A 24,988-nucleotide genomic window follows, 5' to 3' on the forward strand; every position below is an offset into this window, starting at 1 on the left:
TATGTGATTTTTATTTAATTGCTTATGATTGATTGCATGCATACTTTGAATTATTAATCACTGGGATTAAAACTATTTAATTGTGTTAATGCTTGATCACCATTAGGATCTTTAGAAAAGTAATTTGATGCAAATTTGGTCAGAATGTTCCCTGAAATTGACGCTGGCTTCTTGTGATTAATAATTGTAATTTCACTTAGGATGAACACCACATCTTAAGGATTGCATGGTTTTTCAAAAGGTTTTCATAAAGCATAATGAGTCTTTCATGTTCAGATTTGATTCGAACGTCCGGACGGGTTGCATGTTAGATATATGTTCAATGTTGGAGGTTCCAAGTAGAATATAAATTAGGAAAACCTAACCTTCAAAGTGGCATGTGTAGATCATAAGTAATTGGTAAAAGTTCATAGGATTGCTAGGTGATGGTGGAACCATAGTATTTTCTTAATTTGATTTCTCCCAAAATTGTTTTCTCTTCCTTCTAGTTTTCAATATTGCAGATTGTCTTATCTTTAATAGTTAAATTCGTTTTTAATTTAAGTAGGTTATAAAATCAATCATCTCAATTTTTACTTTACAATAATTAATTGAAATTTGGTTTGCTTTGAATTATTTAATAATCCATGTGGAGAACGACCTTACGAGATTTGTTTATACTACAACAACCTTGTCATTCTTACAAGTATAATAGGAGTTTTTAGCCCGTTCACATGTGTAATAAAATCCCTATCAAGAAAATGGCGCCGTTGCCGGGGATTGTTTTAAATAGTTTGTGTCTATCAACTCTTAATTAATTATTATTGTATATATCTTTTTATTTAATTGCTGATTTTATTTTTGTAGGTTACAATTTGTTTCTTTTTAGCAGTGCAACAATGAAATTTGCAGTTTCCCCTGAATTCAATCTAACACCCGGGGGACCACCTCTTTGGGTTTCATTAGCAAAAACGGGTTATTATGGATTTAAGCCTACGATTTGTGCTCTTTGTAATTCAAATACTCATGATATTTTGCAATGTCCTAAGAGAGAATATGTTCCAGATTATGTCCAGGAGTATATAAATATGAGAAACGATTCAAAATGGAACTGGAACAATCCCCATTCAGAGTTCTACACTCAAAGTTTGAAAGAGCATATTGGGCAGTATTTTGAGTGGCTTAATGTGCCACAAGAACTTTCGGTGGAGGACAAACTATCTAAATTGTTGGAATCAACTGAATTGTACATAGAAATAATCAATCAAGGATTTCAAATTTAAGCAGTAAATTGTGGGAGAAGCTATGATGATCAAGAGGTTGGTGTAGGAACCGAGGAGCCATCTGCCTGTTATTCACACCTAAAGGAGGAAACAGCCCCTGATGACCTTGAAACTTACATAGAATCTGCTCCTACAAAAGTCTGTGTGCCACTCATGCACTCTCCCGAGACTCCAAGGCAACCCGCTAAGCAGCAAGAATGCATGAATACTCTGACAAATCTAATTACAGGACAGCTGCTTACTAATCAGAAAATTTTAGTGGCGGTAACGGACAGTGCACCTGCATAGCCCTTCAAATTCAAAGAAATGCCAGATGAGTCCTGCAAACAGGCAAAGATCTATATGGAAAAGAGGAAGCTTATTGACAGCCAAGTTCCTCGTAGAAAATTTTAGCCAGTGCGGAAACTATGGGTGTTAGATACACGATTTAAGTCAGCTCGATGGAGAAATAAACATAGCTGGAAAGGAACCTATTTCTTTCCAAAGATTCATTCAAAAAGAAAGGCGTATAAGAAGAATTCAACCATTAAATTTGGAAGCACAGTGCTCTATGACATTATTAAAGAGTGGTTAACTTTGAAAGAACAAGTGACGTGATCAACAATTCTTTCTGCTACGTCTAGCTATAGACTTTAACTAAAGCGCTTTTTGGAAGGCAACCCAATTTTTCTAACTCTTTTCTTTTTATTTCGTTTAATTTATTTTCCTGTTTTTATTCCTAATTACAAAAATCAAAAAGAAAAAAAATATTGCAATTTTTAATTCTTGTTATTTTTCTTTACTTATCTAATTAGTTTTTTTATTGCAAGTTGCATTCGGAACTGATTCGGCCTAATCCCAACTAAGGGGGTGCAATCAACATTTATTCCCCCAGCACATTCATCATCAATTCCTCTACATTCATGAGATTAGGCAGTGTGGAGTGCAGAAACAAAGTTGAGGGATCTAAGTAGCACAGAGGACACGATTCATCAAGGCAGAATACAGTTTCTGTTATCCACACTTTTGGGCTCAAATATACATTAGTGGGTACAGGCAAGCACACAGATAGAGATTTATGAGCATGTGGAGAACATTATCATGCATGATGCGCAAATAAGAGTTAGGCATCTATGTTCTATACCTTTCCTTTTCAAATAAGCTCCAGACATCTACCATTCTTTTCTATGTCAAATCAGCATTCTGCAAATCCTGCCGCAGAAGCACACATGCATTAGATAATTTTCATCCATTTTTTTCCCCAAATCTAAGCATATAAAAAAAATAAAAAAATTGAAGGGAGATGTGGATAAAAATTACCCATGAATGTGTCGGAATCAGAGAGGGATGTGATCTGCGATGTCATCTTTGCGGCTGTTGATATTACTGTTTGAGGACGCTCGATTTTTGAGGTTCGAAGGCAGCAAGATGATGAAGGAGGACATCGTAAAAGAGTGGTAGATGCGCTTAGATGGTCCTGGTTCAAAGATGAAGTTTGGGCGTATAGTGCGGCTCTGGGGTATACGTTTGGTTTTTAAGATAGAAATGGTTGTGGGCTCGAGGATGAGAAAAGAAGAATCTAGAGAAAGAAGCTTTCTGAAGCAGCTAGAGGGAGAAATAAGAAATGGGAAGACGACGCCAGGGTAATTCTATATATAGATAAATGAGCATCGAGTAAGCTTAAACAAGCTGGCTAAGACGTTTTAGAATGAGCCACATCGTGGCCCACATTTGCTCCGAGTCTAGCCGTGCAACAACTTCATTTTCAAGCCCAGGTAATATCTTTCTTTTCTTTGGTTTTGTTAATCATTTTCACTTTTATAATTATTATATTTTAGTTTAAGTTTATTTCATTTTTGTCATGTTTCTTTTATTTCCACACCTTGAGGACAAAGTGTAAAATAAGTTTGGGGGTCGGAAAGTACAATTTTAGGCTTTTATTTTTTTTATGTCAGTTAAGAATTTTCATTCTTTTTAAGTTAATATTCATAGATTATTTTAAACGTTAGAAAAAATGGACGTGGTGAAGATTAATCTTACAGTATAGTCTTTTCTATTTATCGTTGCTTAGACACTAATTCATGAATTATACATTGAACTTTGCACATCACATCAACATGGTTTGTGGGAAGCGAGATTGAAACACTTGCTTTTAGTCTAAGTTTATTTTTTATTTTTGTTTTGAGTAAAGTCAGTTATTATTGTGAATAAAGTAATAATTGTCTCACCCGAGGTTTTGCCTAGTAACTGGGCCAGTCCTGCCTAATCAGCAGTGATTCTTACGTCAAATGGTAGAGTTTTGGCATGGGGCAGGGTGGTTAGTTAGTTTCATAGCCTTTTCAGCTCAGGTTAATAAGTCCTTAAGGGTGTTCTACACCTAGTGCCCTAAAGCCCTAGTGGTTTGGGAGTCATTGACCTAAAGCTCGCTACATGGGTTGGATCGAAAGCTTAAGTGAACTGACATTGCACGACCACTACTATTACTGAAGAAAAAAATTAAAAAGAAAAAGAAAAAAAGCTATATTCAAAGTTAGTATGTGTGAAATAAAGAAGGACGAGAGGTCAGAGTTTTAGTCGAGTCTCCCTAACTATGTTGGTTCACTTTACACCAAAGGAAATTCGTGAATTCTTTTCTAATTGATTCTAAATGGCTTAGACTCTGTGGTGGGATTGGTTGGAACTTTTGAAAAGATGTTCTAGTTTTTAAAATTTGCTATGGATTGCAACTTGAAGGTGGAAGTTTTGTCTTGGTTGAGTTTTAGCTAGTTGTCTAGTTTGTTAATTTTTTTTTTTTTTTTTAGTCTTGTTTTGCTTGAGGACAAGCAAAAAGCTAAGTTTGGGGGTATTTTGATGAGTAGATTTTATATTATATATTTTACCCTAATCTTAGTATATATTGGTTAATATTTTGGAAGAATTTTGATACTTTGAATTGTATTTTCAATATAGGACTTTCGACTTCCTCTGGAGCAAAACAGGGACAAATGGATGAATTTTTTAGTAATTCTAGTTAGAGGATGTTCGCCAGTCAATTAGCTTGATCGTATCAAAATTTGGGATTTTTCCACCAAGCGGTTATTTTCTAGCGATAAAATAAAGGAGCGGTGCGCGGTGTTGGAAAATGACGTTTCTAGGCTTAAATTATATTTTTGGAGCCCAAGTTGACCTGGGATGGGATCGTAGCCTTCTGGAGAAGTGTTCAAAATATTCCAAACATTAAATCCAGCCATATTGGGACAGTTTTGGAGCAGCTTATGGATCCAAAACGTGGCTGTTCAGATTTTAGGTGAATTTTACCATTTAATTTAGGCTTATGTTTCCTATTTTATTTGATTATTATTTTTAGTTTTCTAGTGGGAATAAAGGACCTGTTTTTAAGGTTTGTGTGGGGGGCTAAGCAGATATATTGCTTGGCCGTCTACAGTTTTACATACACTTTTCCTTTATGCAACTTTGGAGACAGAGAGAATTTGTTAGGGTTCTTGGAGATTTTCTACTTGAAGGTGTTTTCAATCATTTTCTTAGTAATATTTTCTATGATTTCAATTATGAATATGCGTAACTAATTCCTTTTGCTAGGGCGAAGCCTTGAGCCTTAGCATGAATATGTGATTTTTATTTAATTGCTTATGATTGATTGCATGTATACTTTGAATCATTAATCATCAGGATTAAAATTATTTAATTGTCTTAATACTTGATCACCATTAGGATCTTTAGAAAAGTAATTTGATGCAATTTTGGTCGGAAGGTTCCCTGAAATTGATGCTGGCTTCTTGTGATTAATAATTGTAATTTCACATAGGATGAACATTACGTCTTAAGGATTGCATGGTTTTTCAAAAGGTTTTCATAATGCATAATGAGTCTTTCATGTTCAGATTTGATCTGAACGTCCGGACGGGTTGCAAGTTAGATATACGTTCTATGTTGGAGGTTCCAAATAGAATATAAATTAGGAAAACCTAACCTTCAAAGTGGCATGGGTAGATCAAAAGTAATTGGTAAAAGTTCATAGGATTGCTAGGTGATGGTGGAACCCTAGTGTTTTCTTAATTTGATTTCTCCAAAAACTGTTTTCCTTTCCTTCTAGTTTTCAATATTGCAGATTCTCTTATCTTTAATATTTAAATTCGTTTTTAACTTAAGTAGGTTATAAAATCAATCATCTCAATTTCTACTTTACAATAATTAATTGGAATTTGGTTTGCTTTGAATTATTTAATAATCCATGTGGAGAACGACCTTGCGAGATTCGTTTATACTACAACAACCTTGTGATTCCTGCAAGTATAATAGGAGTTTTTAGCCCGTTCACATGTGTAATAAAATCCCTATCAACATGCCACTTTGAAGGTTAGATTTTCCTAATTCATATTCTACTTGAAACCTCCAACATAGAACGTATATCTAACATGCAACCCGTCCGGACATTCGAATCAAATCTAAACATGAAAGACTCATTATGTTTTATGAAAACCCTTTGAAAAATCATGCAATCCTTAAGACGTGGTGTTCATCTTAAGTGAAATTACAATTATTAATAACAAGAAGCCAGTGTCAATTTCAGGGAACCTTCCGACCAAAATTGCATCAAATTACTTTTCCAAAGATCCTAATGGTGATCAGGCATTAAGACATTTAGATAGTTTTAATCACGGTAATTAATAATTCAAAGTATACATGCAATCAATCATAAGCAATTAAATAAAAATCACATATTCATGCTAAGGCTCAAGGCTTTGCCCTAGTAAAAAAAAATTAGTTAAGCATATTCATAATTAAAATCATAAAAAAAAATTATTAAGAAAATGATTGAAAGCACCTTCAAGTAGAACATCCCCAAGAACCCTAGCAATTCTCTCTATTTCCAAAGTTGCATAAAAGAAAGCGTAGCCCAAAAAACAAAGAACTGCAGAGCAATATATTTGCTAAGCCATCCACAAACCCTAAAACATAGGTCCCTTATTCCAATTAGGAAACTAAGAAAAATAATAAAATATCTTAGAAAATAAAACCCTAATTAAATTAGGGGAATCTACGAAGTACTTGTCCAGTCACGTTTTAGCCTCAGATCTCTTCCAAATCCGGTCCAAGATAGCTTGTTTTAAAGATTAGGCCGTTCCGAACACATCTCCAGAAGGCCACGAAACCATCCAAGGTCATCTTGGGCTCCAAAAACCCAATTTAAGCCCAGAAACGTCATTTTCCAGCACCGCGCATCGCTCATTTATTTTATCGCCAGATAATAACCGCTTGGTGGAAAAATGTCAAATTTCGATACAATCAAGCTTAGTGACTCAAGAACGTCCTACAACTGGAATTACTCCAAAATTTCTTCATTTGGTCATGTTTTGCTCTAGAGGAAGTCGGAAGTCTTATATTGAAAATACAATTCAAAGTATCAAAATTCTTTCAAAATATTAACCAAAATATACTAAGAATAGGGTAAAATATATAATATAAAATCTACTCATCAAAATACCCCCAAACTTAGCTTTTTGCTTGTCCTCATGCAAAATAAAACTAGAAAACAAAAATAAAAACTAACAAACTAAAGACTTAACTAAAATTAACTGACAAAAATTTTCACCTTCAAAGTTGCAATCCATAGAACACGTTAAAAATCAGAACGTCTTTTCAAAAGTTCCAACCAATCCCACCACAGAGTCTAAAGCCATTTAGAATCAATTAGAAAAGAATTCACAAACTTCTTTCGGTGTAAAGTGAACCAACATAGTTAAGGGGACTCGACTAAAACCCTTACCTCTTGTCCTTCTTTATTTCACACATACTAACTTTAGATATAACTATTTTTCTTTTTCTTTTTCAATTTTTTTTTCAATTTTTTTCTCTTATATAACATATATATATATATATATATATATATATATATATTGGTAACAGTAGTGGTTGTGCAATGTCGGTTCACTTAAGCTTTCGATCTAACCCATGTAGTGAGCTTTAGGTCAATGACTCCCAAACCACTAGGGCTTTAGGGCCCTAGGTCTAGAACACCCCTAAGGACTTATTAACCCGAGCTGAAATGGCTACGAAACCAACTAACCACCCTGTCCCATGCCAAAACTCTACCGTTTGACTTGAGAATCACTGCTGATTAGGCAGGACTGGCCCAGTTACTAGGCAAAGTTTCGGGTGAGACAATTATTACTTTATTCACAATAATAACTGACTTTACTTAAAACAAAAATTAAAAATAAACTTAGACTAAAAGCAAGTGTTTCAATCTCACTCCCCATAAACCATATTGGTGTGAAGTGCAAAGGCAAAGTATAATTCATGAATTAGTGTCTAAGCAACGATAAATAGAAAAAACTCTACTATGGGATTAATCTTCACGATGTCCATTTGTTCTAACGTTTAAAATAATCTATGGATATCAACTTAAAAAGAATGAAAATTCTTAACTGACACAAAAAAAATTAAAAGCCTAAAATTTACTTTCCCACCCCCAAACTTAAATCACACATTGTCCTCAAGGTGTGGAAACAAAAAGAAAAATGAAATGAACAATAGAATAAAACACAAAAACCCTAATTGACACAAAAAAGAAACGATAAAACTATAAGAAGAAAATAAAATAAAATATAAAACAAAACGAAAATAAAGGAGAGAAAAACACCTGAGCTTTTATGGGAAAGATGATGGCGTGACAAACTTTGGGCCTTGACAAACTACACACGTGACAGCCGTTGGGTTTGAAACCCAACTTGCAAAACAAAGGTCCAATATGAACATTGGATTCCTATGAGATGGTTGAATGGGATGTAGCTGGCATCCTAATTTGAAAATGGTGTTTGCAAGTTCCCATGTCTAAAGAAGAAAAGTCGTTATCAGTCCTCAGTCTTTGTCAGTCATTCAACCCAGAGCCAACGACTCTTTACCTCACCATTTGAAAACCACCCTCCTCAGAAAGGCACAGAGCTCTTCCCATGTTCAAAACTCTCAAACCCAGCCATCAATTCAAACCTCCCTTTCACAGCAGCTCATTCGTTCTCTATAAGCGCTGCATCCGTAGCCTTCCATAATCCAGCAACAAACACACCTCCGTGAGTACCTAGCCGTGGTGGAAAATCGGAAAAACTAAAACCCAAAGGTAAAATCATCCTCCAATCTTTTGGTTTCATTGTCAGATTTATTTGTTTTAGAGAAATGGAACAAGAACTAACACATGCACGTGGTTTTATTGGTGTGAAGACCCCTCATGGTTGCAAATCCGAGCTGATCTACACCATTCGCTTGTCTCTGCTGAAACCCGAAACCCTTCAGCTTCTACCATGGAAATGGGAAGGTAAGATCCATGCATCTATTTAACTTTACTCGAGCAGCTCAACACGGTTGTTTTTATGTCTCAGATACTCCATGCTGCATGTGTAAGTATGTTTATTTTGTTTGTGGGCACAGGTCCTCGATCTAGAAGCTTAACAATGACAAGGAAAATGAAAACCAGCTACGACATTGCAGATCCTGGGCTTACAGAGGTAAAACTGTTGTTCTCCACCAGTGATGAAACCCCATTTCTGAAAGTGCTTCCTCATTACCCCATGTATGTGTCATAACTCATAAAATGTGTTGTTTTTATTTTTATTTTTACAGGGCACTTGGATTCCTGACATATCCGAGAAAAAGGACATGTTGATGGTGCGGATCCACTGGACAAAAAGCACGGCACCTTGCAAAGGTCTTGATCTGTCGATATGGAAGGTATACACTCATCCCTCCAAACTGAATAAGTGACATTTTTTTTCATTTGTTGAATGCATCAAAATTTTTGCTTCGGTACTGGATTTGCAACAACTACCCCCAAACTTGCATCTTTGATTGAGCTTATGTGATTGCTTGAAATTCCAGCATAATGTAGATGTGGTTGATGTGAATATAAACTTGCTGCTGGGTGCATGATTCCAACATAGGATAAACTGTCTCTATTTTCCCTTAGTTTCCATGAGTGCACCCTGCAATTAACCAATATAAGCGAATATTAAAAACGGAGCTAAAATCAACTGCGTAAATAAAGAAAGCAAAATATTTTTGGATTTTTCACATTTTAATTTTTTAATTTTTATAATCTGTATTTTTTTATTAAAACTTAGGTATGTAAATGCATCTAGAAATTTAAGTAATAATAGAAAAAAATCAAACGAAAAATAAAATAAGGAAAGAGTTTAGAAAAATTGGGTTACCTCCCAACAAGCGCTTTATTTTAAGTCTATAGCTAGACGTTGTAAAAGTGTGGTGGTCAGATCATTGGTTCTTTCAAAGTCAAAGACTCGCTTGCACCAAATTTCCCTATGCATGGTTTAAGTTGATGTTTAGTAACCTTAAATGGGAAATCTTTGCCCTTTGCTGTGATGTCCACATTACCATTTTGAAAAACTTTAGTAACTAGAAAATGACCTTTCCTTGAGACTCTTGTCTCCCTGGAATTAACTTAAAACTGGAATTTAATAGCCACACCTTTCTACTAGGTTGTATTTTCTTAAAATTTGGGCTGCCTGGCAAATTGTCATGTTTTTTCTTAATGTTAATCGGCTGGACATTAAGTTGCACACTTTGCTGTTGCATTTTAGGACTAATGCAATCACGAATCAAATTTGGAGGCTTTATGGACAGATGGTCAGTTGATGATCTGGTTATAAAATCAGCACTAGGTAAACCATCTAATGCATCAACACGCATGCATTCTTGCTTATCACCTAAATGTATGCTTTCTTCAAACAACCTAAAAACAACTGTTTGATCTTCGACCCGAAATGTTAGTGTTCCGGCTTCAACATCAATAAGAGTCCGGGCTGTTACTAGGAATGGGCGGCCCAAGATGATGGGTGTTGTCAAATCCTCATCCATATCCAACACCATAAAATCAGCTGGTAAATATAATTTGTCAACCTTCACAATAACATCTTCAATGATCCCTCTAGGATAGGTAATTGAACTGTCAGCCAATTGAATAATGTTGGAGGTTGGCTTTAGCTTTCCTTCACCTAAACGTTTAAAAACAGAATAAGGCATTAAGTTTACACTAGCACGTAAATCAATTAAAGTACTACTAAAATCACAATTTCCAATGGTGCAAGAGATAGTAAAACTCCCTGGATCTTTTTTCTTTAGGGGAAACTTATGTAATAGAACTGCGCTACAGTTATGTAAGAATCACTTTTTCAAAATCAACGAGCTTCTTTTTCTTTGAGCAAACGTCCTTAAAAAACTTGGCATAATATGGAATGTTCTTGATTGCATCAGTTAATGGAAGATTAATTTGAACTTTAGCCAAAGTTTTCATAAAATCTGTCAACTGTTGATCATTAGCTTTACGCTTCAACCTTTCGGGATAAGGCATAGAAGGCACATAAACACGTTCTGCAATTTTTGTGGTAGCTTCTGCAGTATTTTCGGATTTATCTAGTGGAAGCCCAAAATCTACATAAATTGCAGATTTAGTTTGGGGCTGTTCTGCCGCCTGAGAATTTCCAGCGCAATTTTCATATCTATTGTCATAACTTTTGCTAGACCGTAAAGTTCGTACAGCATTGCATTCTTCTCGTCTTCTTGGATTAGGTACTGTTTGACTAGGAAATGTACCCGGTGCTCTTTCTGAAACCTGCAACGCAATCTGCTCAATTTGTTTTTCCTTATTTTTCATTGATGCATGCAGATTTTGGATTTCTTGACTGGTAGTATTAGCTAATTTTTCAATTGCAATTTCCCAAGTAGCCTTAGGTGCCGTAGGTTGCTGTAATTGTAGTTGAAATTGTGGTCTTGCAAGCTGATCTCTATCCCACTTTAAATTACAATGATCTCTCCTACCCGGGTTGTAGAAATTTGAATATGGGTCATATCAGGGATGCTGAAAATTATTGAATGCATTAACCAACCTGCTATGCTGAAAACTCAGGAAAAGCATCTTTATGTGGACAGGTCATAAAATCATGAGTTGTCATGCTTCAAATGTTGCAGGCAGCTTGTAAGGGCTGCTGTACAGCAACCTGTGAACCTGGAATTCTTTGTAATAACATGTCAAATTTTACATCAAATCTTTCAAGCTTTTTCTCCATTTTTTCAATTTGTGCCGACACATATGGTGAACCATTAGACATCTCAAAAACAGACTTAGATTGTGGCTGCTTAACTGCCCATTGTTGTGTATCTGCTACCATTTTTTCAAATAATAAACAAGCCTCTTGTGCAGTTTTATCCTTGTACGAACCTCCGCATGAAGCGTTGACAAGGGTTTTTATTGTCATATTTAACCATCTGAAAAATATATGTATCTGATCAGTACTGTTAATACCGAAATGTGGACATTTTCTAATCAACTCTTTGAACCACTCGCACGCCTCATGAAACTCTTCATTTGGTTTTTGGGCAAAAAATAAAATCTGAGTTCTCATGTCAAGAGTCTTTGAAGCTGGATAATACTTGTTTAAAAAAATTTCACTGAGTTGGGCCCAAGCTGTAATGCTTCCAGATGGGAGTGTGAGAAGCCATCTTCGTGCTTGATCTATCAGAGTGTATGGAAACAAACAAAGCTTAATAGATTCGACTGAAAATCCTCTCACCAAAATATTCTTGCATCCCATTAAAAATTCTGCAATATGCATGTTTGGATCGTCGGTTGATAACCCATGAAATGTAGGTAGAATATTCAACATATGTTGCTTTATTTCGAATGTTGAATGTTCCTCCACTGCTGGATAAGTAATGCAACTTGGTATGTTAGTGGTATGAGCTGTTAAAGAATCACCCAAAGGCTGACCCGCCTCTGGAATAACGAACGCCATTTTTTCTTTACTATGAAGATCCCCATAAATTAAAGACTGCAGAAAAGCCCCTGCAGAGAAGGAACCCACTGCAAATTTTTCTCCCTGCGTCTCCTTAAAGTTTGCTCAAGTAAGTTTGCTTGAGTTCTGGATCAAAAGGAAACAATTTATGCACTGTACTGCTGTAATCTGAGAAAAATAAAATAAAAACGAAATTTTTTTTTATATACATAAACAACAATAACCAGCTGAAAATCTGATTAGAAGGAATTATTTTAAATAATCCTTGGCAACGGTGCCATTTTCTTGATAGGGATTTTACTACACATGTGAACAGGCTAAAAAATTCCTATAATACTTGCAAGAATGACAAGGTTATTGTAGTTTAAACGGATCTTGCAAGATCGTTCTCCACATGGATTATTAAATAATTCGAAACAAACCAAATTCTAATTAATTATTGTAGAATAGAAATTGAGATGATTGATCTTATAACCTATTTAAATTAAACACGAATTTAATTAATAAAAGTAAAATAATCTGCAATATTAAAATTAGAGGGAAAAGAAAAAAGTTTTTGGGGAAATCAAATTACGAAAATACTAGGGTTCCACCATCATCTAGCAATCCTATAAACTTCTACCAATTACTTATGATCTACACATGCCACTTTGAAGGTTAGATTTTCTTAATTCATATTCTACTTGGAACCTCCAACATAGAACGTATATCTAACATGCAACCCGTCCGGACGTTCGGATCAAATCTAAACATGAAAGACTCATTATGTTTTATGATAACCCTTTGAAAAACCATGCAATCCTTAAGACGTGGTGTTCATCTTAAATGAAATTACAATTATTAATCACAAGAAGCCAGAGTCAATTGCAGGGAACCTTCCGACCAAAATTGCATCAAATTACTTTTCTAAAGATCCTAATAGTGATCAGGCATTAAGACATTTAGATAGTTTTAATCACGTTAATTAATAATTCAAAGTATGCATGCAATCAATCATAAGCAATTAAATAAAAATCACATATTCATGCTAAGGCTCCGGGATTCGCACTAGCAAAAGAAATTAGTTACACATATTCATAATTAAAATCATAGAAAATATTATTAAGAAAATTATTGAAAGCACCTTCAAGTAGAAAATCTCTAAGAACCCTAGCAATTCTCTCTGTTTTCAAAAGTTGCATAAAAGAAAGCGTAGCCCAAAAAACAAAGAACGGCAGAGCAATATATTTGCTAAGCCATCCACAAACCCTAAAACATAGGTCTCTTATTCCAATTAGGAAACTAAGAAAAATAATAAAATATCTTAGAAAATAAAACCCTAATTAAACTAGGGGAATCTACCAAGTACTTGTCCAGCCACGTTTTAGCCTCATATCTCCTCCAAATCTGGCCCAAGATAGCTTGTTTTAACGATTAGGCCGTTCCGAACATATCTCCAGAATGCCACGAAACCATCCGAGGTCATCTTGGGTTCCAAAAACCCAATTTAAGCCCAGAAACGTCATTTTTCAGCACTGCGCATCGCTCATTTATTTTATCGCCAGACAATAACCGCTTGGTGGAAAATTCCCAAATTTTGATACGATCAAGCTTAGTGACTCACGAACGTCCTACAACTAGAATTACTCCAAAATTCGTCCATTTGGTCCTGTTTTGCTCTAGAAGTCGAAAGTCCTATATTGAAAATACAATTTAAAGTATCAAAATTCTTTCAAAATATTAACCAAAATATACTAAGAATAGGGCAAAATATATAATATAAAATCTACTCATCAGTTTCAAGTTTTCAATAATGAAAAGTCTTTACGAAACAACCTTAACAACATGCTTACAGCATCTCTTATGAAAGGAAGTTGATTTTCACACGTTTTACACTTCTTTATTTTTTGATCATCGAATTAAATAAATCAAATAAAACAACAAACACAATTAAATAAAAGTGCGTACAGGAGAAAAAAGGGTCCCTTACGAAAGTACAAAAGATATGCCATTACTATTCTAATTCACTTCAATTAATTTCCAGGTATAGAAAAAAAAATTATGCAATTGTTGAATTAAAGGGTAGTTAGATCCAGGTTCAAAAATCCAAGCTAGTTTTTAAATTGAACTTATATCATAAGAAGCTTACAAACTATACATCTGTTATATACGCATAATATCGCAAAAAAAAAAAAAAAAAAAAAAAAAATATATATATATATATATATATATATATATATATATATATATATATATGATCGAGGTATATTAAATAAATAAAGAGATTGTTAAGTAAAAAGATTGAATGCAACGTGGTTGAAGGGAATTTATTTCTTATGATTTAAGATATTACAATTATTTGAAACTTTCAATTTTATCACAAACTTAATAAAAAGATAATAGTCAGTGGACGGATGAGGATCTCTCCGGATTCTTTTTATGAGGACTCTAGGGATTCTCACATCATGGTCGTACATCGTGTGGTCAGTTTTCATTAGGTACTATTCGTTGCATGCAAATTATGCATCACAAAGCTCCACGTGGCATATGACTCATCACAAATAGACAAGTCATCAATGACATGTGGCACAAAACAAGCAAAGGAAGCTCAAAACTTCCCCAAAATTCGGCCAAAAGGGGAAAATACCCCTTAAAATCATCAAATGGTCCAAATTGCTCTCAAAACCGGAAAAAAAGCTAAAGCATCTTCACAAAACAAGCAGAATTGAAGATTGCTCACAAAATAAGCAAGAAAGCCCTATAATTCGGCCAAGCAAGGGAAAGTGGCTGAAACAAAACACAAATCAAAACCAAATCCGCCCAAAGGCATGACTTTGGAAGTCTATAAATACAAGGTCCCAGGACAAACAAAGGGTGGACAATTTCTACATTGAAGGGCCGAAATTCTCACAAAATGAGAACCTTTGCCAAATCTTTGAAGACTAATATGCTGCCAAAGCTCTCTTCAAAGAACATACAACTAAAGTCGAAGCACTCTTTTGAAAAATTATCAAGCACTTGTGCTGATTCCTTCAAGACTTTGTTGCACTTGTAACGACGTTTAATTCAAGATCAAGTCGTCAAGACCCTTGAATAAAATCAAGGATCAAAATCGTTCAATTTATCAATTTTTACTTAAAGATCACTCAAAAAATATCATTTGAATTGGAGATTGTTTTATCATCCCAACACATCAAAATAAATGCGGTTCATCATAAATATATTACTCGGTACCTATAGCATCGTCGATTTGTTCTATACATTTGAATGATTAAATGATTTTTGATTGAAATGACTTTTTATGGGGGTGATACACGTTATTTGCAAGGGAAAAACTAGTTTATCCCTCCAAGAGGAGGAGTGCAAGTATTACCCATATTTTTTTAAGCCACAAATTGGTAAAAAAGTAAGCAAACTGAAAAGAACACCTCAACAAAACTATATAATTTTCGCTTAATGTCAAAATGGTCGATGAGTTATAGTCATTTGGCCAATTTAGGCTTTGTGTATTTAATTTGGCATTTAGTCTTCGTGTTGATCTTCGCTAACCAATTAAGGACATTACATCCAATTTATGTTAAAAATTCATAAAAATATTATAACCCATTATAGAAAGATATTTTTCAATTAAGATAAAAAAAATTTAATTTCAAAATAAAAAGAAAATATATTAAAACAAACCCACCCTGCCATCTGTCCTGTCCTTAACCCAAATCCCAACCTTAACCACCAGGCAACTCGACGAACGCGTCTCTAGATCCACCTGTCATTGCACGAGTTCCATCATCGTAGTCCTAAAAAATTTAATCATAACCTCCTCATCTTCATCTATGTAATTAAAAAGCAGACTGCAATTGAGAGAGCCATACACTACCATTTATCTTTATTTTAAATTTAAGTTACAAAAAAATGCATATCAATAAGAAATAACACATATAAGAGATAATACTTCAAATCTAAAAAGCTATTAAGGTTGTGACACAGAAAAAGAGGGAGGCAAGAAAATTGGGAGAGGATAGAACGTTAGACAAGAGGTCGGGAAGTTGGGACGAGAGTAATTTTTTTATTTTTATTTTAAATCAAATAGATAATTTTATAAACAACTTTATAATAGTTTATGAAAATTTTAAGAATGATTGGATGGAATGTCCTTAATTGGTTAATAAAGATAAATATGAATATCAAATTGGCCAATTTAAAAATAGAGTGACTATACTGACCTAATTGCTAAAACACATAAACTATTTTGACATTTAAACCTATTTTTTTTTTATATATATAAAACCATCTGAGAAATTTAGCCAAAAAAATCATCATATGTCCACGTTGACATGCGCTATTTTATTTTTAATTGTGAAATTCCTTTGGTTTCGTTGCAAAGTAATTTGTTTTTTTCCAAAAGTATTGAGTTTGAAATGGTGCTTTCCTCGAGTCATAATCTTATCTTTTGAAATAGTATTCTCCTCTAGTGCCAATGTTATCAATAGTTTACTAGTAAAACCCTTTTTTCTTATAGGGAATTTAATAAAAATAGCCTAACAAAACAAGGTCTTAATAAAAACACTCAATGAACATTTTTTTTGTATATACGATATTATCTATACCAAAAAAATGAGAAATTAAACTATTACCAATATCGTATTGCCTCAATTTTTATTTTTATTTTTTTTATCAAACATGTGGAAAAAAAACTTGGGTGTTTTTGTGTTTGGTAAACAAATACCAACCTGTTTTTTTCAAAAGTATTGGTCATTGAAGCTGCTTCCGCAGCCTTAAATGGGAGGGTTAGTCCTTTCACCGGTCCTAGGCTCCTAGCCATCTACGACTTTACTCAACTAAATTTTCTTATAAAAAAATATATTTCAAGAAACTATCAAAATATGTGATCACAAAATAGGACCAACAATAGTGCTACCCATGTTTTTCTTAGCTGCAACTCGTTCCTGTTGAATTTCCAATCTTTTCCGCCGTTCAATCTTGAATCTTGTCCAATGGGCCGTTCAATCTTTGAAATCATAATTTGGAAGGGAAATACTTGCATCCACTTGTATATTTTCTTAATTATTATTTTTAAGATCATTTTTACAAAATAATTAATTAAATTCAAGATCATTAGTTATTCACATGCATTTAAGAAATAGACTATCTTGATATTAACCAACATTTCATTATAAATCGTCCATTTATTAATTATATATGGATGACAAACTGATATTTGGTTTAATTGATTTTTTTTTTTTGAACAAATGATATCATTTACAGATGTAGATTTAGCCCCACAATAAGCTATCAATAATATAATTCAAAATCGTCTTTAACAAAAATCAAAATTAAGATCTCTCACTTATAAATGAAGAAAAATACTAATAGATTGTAGTAACATTCAATTGACTTTTTACCATAATAATTTTGAAACAATGGTTAATAAGTCAACGATTTTAAATACGATACTGGCAAAAATGGGTAAGTCCAAGAAAATAAAATAATTGCAAAAATGGACAGGTCCAAGACTGCACGTATACAGTTAATGATATTTTATATCTAGCTGGTTTGACCTTTCCACTCCTCCACGGTTATAAAATCAAGCATCGGTTAGCATTCATAATACTCAAAGAAACAAATTGAGAGCTGGTAGAAGTCTGAAACAGCTAAAACCTCCCTGAAAATTCCCAAAGAGCAATATGGCACTTTGGATTTGGGCAACAGTTGGGGTGCTTGCACTTGTTCACGTCCTGCAGACATGGATATCAAAAGGCAAGAACAAGAACAAGAAGCTACCTCCTGGTCCGAGAGGGTTTCCTATCTTTGGCAGCCTCCACTTGTTAGGGAAGGTCCCTAACAGGAATCTTTATCAACTAGCCCAGAAATACGGCGACATCATGTACATGCGGTTAGGCCTCCACCATAACATTGTTATCTCGTCCCCACGAGCGGCCGAGCTGTTCCTCAAAACACACGACCTTACTTTTGCAAGTAGACCACCTCATGAAGGTGCAAAGCACGTCATCTTTGGGCAAACGAACATGAGCTTTGCTGAGTATGGCCCGTATTGGCGCGATATGCGAAAGATGTGCATGCTCGAATTACTTAGCAACCACAAGATCAACTCTTTCAAGGCCATGAGGAGAGAAGAGGTTTCTCTTCTGATTCAATCTGTTCAAGAGGACGCCAATAATCGACGGGTTCCTATCAATCTCAGTGACAAGATCGCATCGCTCGGCGTTGACCTGACCTGTCGGCTGGTGTTTGGGAAGAAGTACAAGGACGTGGAGTTTGACGAAAGGGGATTCACAGCGGTGATGAAAGAGGCTATCCAATTAGTAGCAGCACCTAACTTGAATGATCACATTCCTTTTCTTGCGCCACTTGACCTGCAAGGGCTCACTAAAAAAATGAAGGCTATCAACAAGGCGTTTGATGCTTTTTTTGAGAACATAATCGACGACCATCTTCAATCCAAGGATGAAGAAAGAACAAAGGACTTTGTTGATGTCCTGCTGGGCCACATGGGGTCTGAAGAATCAGACTACCGAATCGAACGCTTGCATGTCAAAGCCCTTATGTTGGTAAGTACACATATCATTTTGTATATTTGTCTTGTCATTCTTGCTTGACATCAAATTAAAAAGAACTTGTTTCTTGTTATACGATTTAACATGATGTGGTCTAAGATTGTGATTCTGAAGTATTAGGTTGATTTTCTTTTGAATATATTAAATTAACTGTTGATGGTTCAAATTTGTAATTCATTATGTACATTAAATTGTCATCTATGTACATGTGTCGCACTACTATATATATACTTCATCTAACAATGAAAAATTTATTGACAGGACATGTTCGCAGCCTCAGTGGACACACCGTCAACAGTAATCCTGTGGGCGTTCTCAGAACTCCTTAGGCATCCACAAGTTATGAAGAAACTCCAAAAGGAGCTAGAAAATGTTGTAGGTCTCAATAGAATGGTGGAGGAATCAGACTTGGAGAAATTGGAGTACTTGGACATGGTAGTGAAGGAAACCTTGAGGCTACATCCTGCGGTACCATTGTTGCTCCCTCATTTATCCATCGAAGATTGCACTGTCGATGGGTACCACATACCGAAAAATTCGCGCCTTATCATAAATGCATGGGCAATTGGGAGAGACCCAAGTGCTTGGGAAGATGCAGAGAAGTTTGTACCAGAAAGGTTTGAGGGCAGCAATATTGATGTTAAAGGAAAACACTTTCAGCTTATACCATTTGGCTCTGGCAGAAGACGTTGCGCTGGAATGCAGTTAGGGCTTACTGTGATACAGTTTGTGTTGGCACAGATTGTGCATTGTTTTGATTGGGAACTTCCAGACAACATGTTGCCAAATGAGTTGGATATGACTGAGGTGTTTGGTCTTGTAGTTTCTAGGTCCAAGGATTTGCTCCTTATTCCTTCATATCGCCTTCAGAATTGATCATGTTTTATGTGTCTGTAGTGTCTATATATTTTCCTACTTGTCATACGTATATGTCGTGGACTAGCTATCTTTTTTGTGTTTCCCTCCCTTTTTTTTTTTTTTTTAAGATGGACAACTAGTGGGAAACCACGGTTATCTATCCCTTCCGGAGACATCTTTTCTATGTTTCTACTGTCTTACGTCTATGTTCTTCACTTGATGAGGAGAACAAGCAATGTAATAAATTAAATAAAGTGGTGTCAAATTTTCAATAATGAAAAGTCGTTATGAAACAACCCTAACAGCATGCTTACAACGAAAGGAAGTTGATTTTCACACACCTTTTAAATCTTTCACATTTCTTTATTTTTCGATCGTCAAACTAAAGAAATCAAATAAAACAACAAACATAATTAAATAAAGGGAGTTTTAACGAAAAGCCCACGGTACTATTCATTTTAACGAAAAATCATATTTTTACACTAAAAAGTCAAAACTGATACTATTCACTTTACCCTTTATTTTGTCATTATCATTAAAACTCAAAGTTTTCAAGCCCTTTTCATTAGTTTTCCTTTAAATAAAAAGTGCGTAGAGGAGAAAAGGGCCCCTTACGAAAATACAAAAGATGTGCCATTACTATTATTCTAATTCACTTCAATCACTTTCCATGTATAGAAAAAAACCACGCAATTGTTGAATTAATAAAGGGCAGTTAGATCCAGGTTCAAGCTATTTTTTAAATTGAACTTATACCATAAGAAGCTTACAAACGATACATCTGTTATATACGCATAATATCCACGCAAAAAAAATATATATATGGTCGAGGTATATTAAATGAGATGTACTATTCACACACTATTTTTTACTTCTCACACATTTCTTGTTAATTTCTGTCCGTTAATCTTCTTCAATTCATCCGATCCGACGGTCGAAAACCAAAAAAATGTGAGAGAAATAAAAAAAAAGTGTGTGGATATCACACTCCTATTAAATAAGTAAAGAGATTGTTAAGTAAAAAGATTGAATGCAACGTGGTTGAAGGGGATTTAACTCTTATGATTTAAGATATTACAATTATTTGAATGCAACGTGGGTATTTTAATATCCACGCATAATATCCTTACGTCATGACCATTCATCATACATCATGCTGTCAGTTTACGTTAGGTACTATTTGTGTTTAATTTTAAATAAAAAAATCAAAATGATTTCTAGTCAAACTGTGTACGATAAACGATTAGAATGTGAGGATTCTCCACAATTTGGAGAGATTTTTCAGTGATACAGTCTTTATATAAATAGTGGATTATGTGTGTTAAAAGGTTAATAACTTAAAAATTAAAATTTTCCACCACTTATATAAAAACACGTGATGTACTATCCGTATTCCAGTTACAATTAAAAATTTATCTACAATTTGAATTCGGATAGAATCCAAATACGTCAGTGGACGTACTTCTCATTGGGGCAACACCATTATGTAAGTTCAAGTGTTTAGATGCACGCATCTTTCTTTTAAATGTTATCTTAATATAATGATAAAAATTTCGTAGTCAACCATCGTATCTCAAATTTGAATTAATATGGCATTCGTCTCGTAGACAGTAATGGGTGATGCGAAATTTAACATATTACGTGTTTTTGTTTTTAATTTTGGAAATTTCCAAGTATGACACGTTATGAGGTCCTTGTAGAAATTTTAAGAAAATTTGACTATAAAATAAGAATTTTATTTTATTTTATTTATTTTTTATTTTTTGTGGTCTCAAACAAACACTCCAACTGACACTAGAAAATGCGGGCAATATGTGGTAGCCGTCAAATGAAAGAATCTTTTATTGTTTTTTGTGGACTCAAACAAACACTCCAACTGAACCGACACTAGAAAATGCGGGCGATGTGTGGTAGCGGTCAATGAAGGAATTAGTGAACTACCTAGTCTGCTTAATTTATTTGGGCCCTTGGCTTTTTTTTTTCCAATTTTTTTGTTTTCTCAACAAATATCAAGCCGTTAGGTGATATAATTTAAAAAATGCTCCTTTTTGTGTTAGTTCAGATCAAGGAAAAAAATATCGGTAATATCGGAAATATCGGTAGTCCGAAAATACGGAAATATCGATGGAAATATCGGGATAATATCGATATCGATAAAATTTACATGGAAACTACGGAAATTGTAAGAAAAACTTGGAAATTTTTAATGAAACTTTGCAAGATGTTTATTTAGTCAATTATCTATTAGTTTATCACAAAAAATTGGAAGGAAATGCATTGCATGATGGATTTAACTGATTTAAGTTGATTATATAGCGAGCTGGCAAACATTGTGAGTGTAGAAAATATGTAGTAATTAATGAAAGAAGTTTAAACACATCATAATCATTTATATATAATTAATTAGTACAATATTGGGAGGTTTTATTTAGGATATTAAAAAAAAAAAAGGGAAGTGAATAAAATGATGAAGAATTATGTGCCGAATTTGACACTTTAAATTTCTTACACATAAGCATGCGTCTAGGCGTTGAAGTTCCAAATTATAGTATATCAATTAACGATTGAAAATCAATACGTTGAATAAGACTAAACTTTAATTTGGATGCCGATTATGTTTTTTTCAAGTTTATATAAAGTAAAAGAATTGAATTTTGGAAGCCAGGAGTGTGTCAATTGTTTTATAATTCGTCCGAATACATATATCAGGTTGCTACTCAACGTAATTTGAAAGTATATCTAGTGCAAGGACTTGTCTTTTTTTGTTGATAAACAAAGGGTTTGTAGCTTTTTTTGCTAAGCAGTAGAACATATTATGTTTGTTTAAGCTTTAGCATTTGATGGTTGTCCACAAATATAGGATAGAAGGCCCCAAATTAGATATGGCTCTTACCTAGTTTGAGTCACAAGTTCACATGTACCAGCCCTTAAGGCAAAACGTTTTGGTTTTCCGGCCAAACCACGGCGAGTTGGCCGGCGTGCAAGGTATCAATCTCTTCGTCTCGTCGAGTAGTACAACTTTCCTTTTTGTTTCACTCAATTTCGTTGAGTATTGAAAAAGTTATACTCATTTGAATCTTACCCAGTTTTCGACGACCTCAGTGGATTTCGAGGCATTTTACGGCCAAACCACGATGATTCAGACGTCGTGTGAGGTACCATTCTCTTCGTCTCTTCGAGGGCTACAACTTTCGTTTTTTTCTTGCTTGATTTTGTTGAGTTTTGACAAAGTTATGGCCGTTTAAAGTGGATGTGGATTTCCGGCCGAAATTCCGATTTTCTCTCCCATTGGGTCGAGTCCCACATCGCCCACGCGAGGGCAGTGAGCAAGCAAGAAGGCTTATAAAAGCCACATTCCCAAGCTGAGAAAAGCATGTTTTGCTCGGCCTTTGGGCTATGATCAAGTGTAGTATGTGTTGAGATTTCTCAGCATTTTTAAGTATTTTTTTATATTAAATCGTGATATTATCGATAATTTCGAAAATATCGCGATATTATCGATAATATCGCGATATTTTGACGAAAACCATTTGGATAGTTAAAAAAATATCGGACTTCCAAAAAAACGATAATATCGGCGAAATATCGCCGATATTATCGATTTTTTCTTCCTTGCTTCAGATGTCCATTGTTGTGATTCAATGTTCCCAAATAACTCAAACACTTCTTTGACATTTTCAAACATCAACGCGCCTCCAAATGATGCATTAATAACTTCTGGTAGTTTGATTGGGAGTTTTAACGAAAAGTCCATGATACTGTTTACTTTAACGAAAAACCACATTTTTACACTAAAAAGTCAAACATGGTACTATTCACTTTACCCTTTATTTTGTCCTTATCATTAAAACTCAAATTTTTCAAGCCATTTTCATTAGTTTTCCTAGTTTGATTTAGACCGTCAAAGAACAGTTTTGTATGTGTATCTCCATCAATGCCATTATGGGGACACTTTGTGAATAACTCATTGTACCACTCTCATGCCTCATGGAACTCTTCATGTGGTTTTTGAGAAAAGACAAAATTTCCCTCCTCATGGAAAAAGTCTTAGAGGCCGGATAGAACTCCCTTATGAATTTTTCATTCAACAGCTCCCAGGAAGTAATGCTGCTAGATAGAAGTGTGAAGAGCCATGCCTTCGCCTTTTCCTTTAGAGTGTAAAGAAAAAATAAGTTTGATAAATTCGGCTAAAAATCTCTTAACCAAGATGTTCTTGCATCCCATAAAAAATTTAGTGATATGCTTGTTAGGATCATCATGAGATAACACATGAAATGTAGGCGAAATCCAACATGTGATGCCCTATCTCAAACGAATCACCTTCCTCATTTTCTTGATAAACAATGCAACTCAGCAAGTCATTAGCACGGGCTGCTATAGACTCTGGCAAGGGTCGGCCAGCTGCTGGTGTCACTAATGTTATTGTATCCTTATTGTCGAAAACCCCAGTAAACAGATTCTCTAGAAACATTCCCTGTAGTGAGGGTTCCCACATCAAATTACGTTCCCTTCGCCTTTATCTTATTTTACGTTCACAAGGGTAGAGGCACTAATAGGTCAATATAGGCCAAGCCCTACCCTCACTCATTTAGCCATTCATAACATTTATTGATGCACAAAATCGAATGGGTCTTGGAACAACATAAATTCGACCGTGAATCTGCAAGAAAGTAAAGAACACAAGATGTATCGTGGTTCACCCCAATGTTTGGGCTACGTCCACACTGATGTTGATTATATTTCTCTGTATGAATGTATGGATTACAAGTGTGAGGGGGAGTCCCCCAGAGAAAAAGAGAGTTTGAGAGAGTTTTCCTGTTTGTGAGAAGGTTGCTTTGAATATGAGAGCCTCTATTTGGGGATGTGAGGCCTTAGGATTGTGAGGGTGAGGAGTCGCTTTTATAAACTAAGGGCTCCTCCCATTTTACATAAATCATGGGCTCAATGTCTGGAAGCCCAAGTAACGAGGCCCAATATAATATGGTACCAACAATAGTCCCCCAAGTCTTCAGTCAAAAGAGTCTTTTGGCTGGAGACTTGAAATTCAGTCCATCTGTAGGTTGAAGTAACTAGATGTCGTCTAGAACTAAATACTCGAAATGAGGCGGTGCTCAATGTGAAGTGATGCTCAACTAGAAGTAGCACATGTTGCGAGGTTGTTTGGCTTGTGGCTTATGTTGCCTTGGTTGACTCGACTTGTGGCGTTAAAGGTGAGGGAGCCCCTTTTATAGAATAAGGGCTCGCTCCTCAATACATAAATGATAGGCTAGAGTTGATGCTCGCGGCGAGGCGGTTGCTCAGCAGGCAGTGATGTTCTTTAATGAAGATGATGGAGTCATTTTTATAGAATAAGGGTTCGTTCCTCAATACATAAGTGATGGGCTAAGAGTCTCTCTCTAATAAAGGTGAGGGAGTCCCTTTTATAAAATAAGGGTTCGCTCTTTAATACATAAATGATGGGCTAGAGTTGATGCTCGCGGCGATGCGGTTGCTCAGCAGGTGGTGCGTAAAATAACTAAACACACAAATTAAACCC

The 24,988-nt window shown here is 34.9% G+C and overlaps 2 protein-coding genes, 1 non-coding gene and 2 pseudogenes across 3 annotated transcripts; all 5 read left to right on the forward strand.

Moving 5' to 3' along the window:
- The first annotated feature begins 878 nt into the window (after positions 1-878).
- Positions 879-2,128, forward strand: LOC126588177 (uncharacterized; annotated as a pseudogene).
- A 6,256-nt stretch (positions 2,129-8,384) lies between these two features.
- Positions 8,385-11,468, forward strand: LOC126588182 (uncharacterized). Its single transcript, XM_050253252.1, has 4 exons — positions 8,385-8,553; positions 8,667-8,743; positions 8,859-8,966; positions 11,181-11,468. Exons 1-4 carry the CDS (start codon positions 8,415-8,417, stop codon positions 11,193-11,195), a joined length of 339 nt encoding a protein of 112 aa, XP_050109209.1. The 5' UTR covers positions 8,385-8,414; the 3' UTR covers positions 11,196-11,468.
- Positions 11,469-11,550: 82 nt separating this feature from the next.
- On the forward strand, positions 11,551-11,656 carry LOC126591667 (small nucleolar RNA R71; annotated as a pseudogene).
- A 5,951-nt stretch (positions 11,657-17,607) lies between these two features.
- On the forward strand, positions 17,608-19,754 carry LOC126588174 (cytochrome P450 71AU50-like). The gene is made up of 2 exons (XM_050253242.1): positions 17,608-18,588; positions 18,856-19,754. Exons 1-2 carry the CDS (start codon positions 17,704-17,706, stop codon positions 19,468-19,470), a joined length of 1,500 nt encoding a protein of 499 aa, XP_050109199.1. The 5' UTR covers positions 17,608-17,703; the 3' UTR covers positions 19,471-19,754.
- A 3,632-nt stretch (positions 19,755-23,386) lies between these two features.
- On the forward strand, positions 23,387-23,489 carry LOC126591672 (small nucleolar RNA R71). Its single transcript, XR_007612480.1, has one exon. It is a non-coding gene; the product is annotated as a small nucleolar RNA R71 (small nucleolar RNA).
- The last annotated feature ends 1,499 nt before the right edge of the window (positions 23,490-24,988 follow it).

Source organism: Malus sylvestris, chromosome 11, assembly GCF_916048215.2.
Source record: "Malus sylvestris chromosome 11, drMalSylv7.2, whole genome shotgun sequence".
Classification (NCBI taxonomy): Eukaryota; Viridiplantae; Streptophyta; class Magnoliopsida; order Rosales; family Rosaceae; genus Malus; species Malus sylvestris.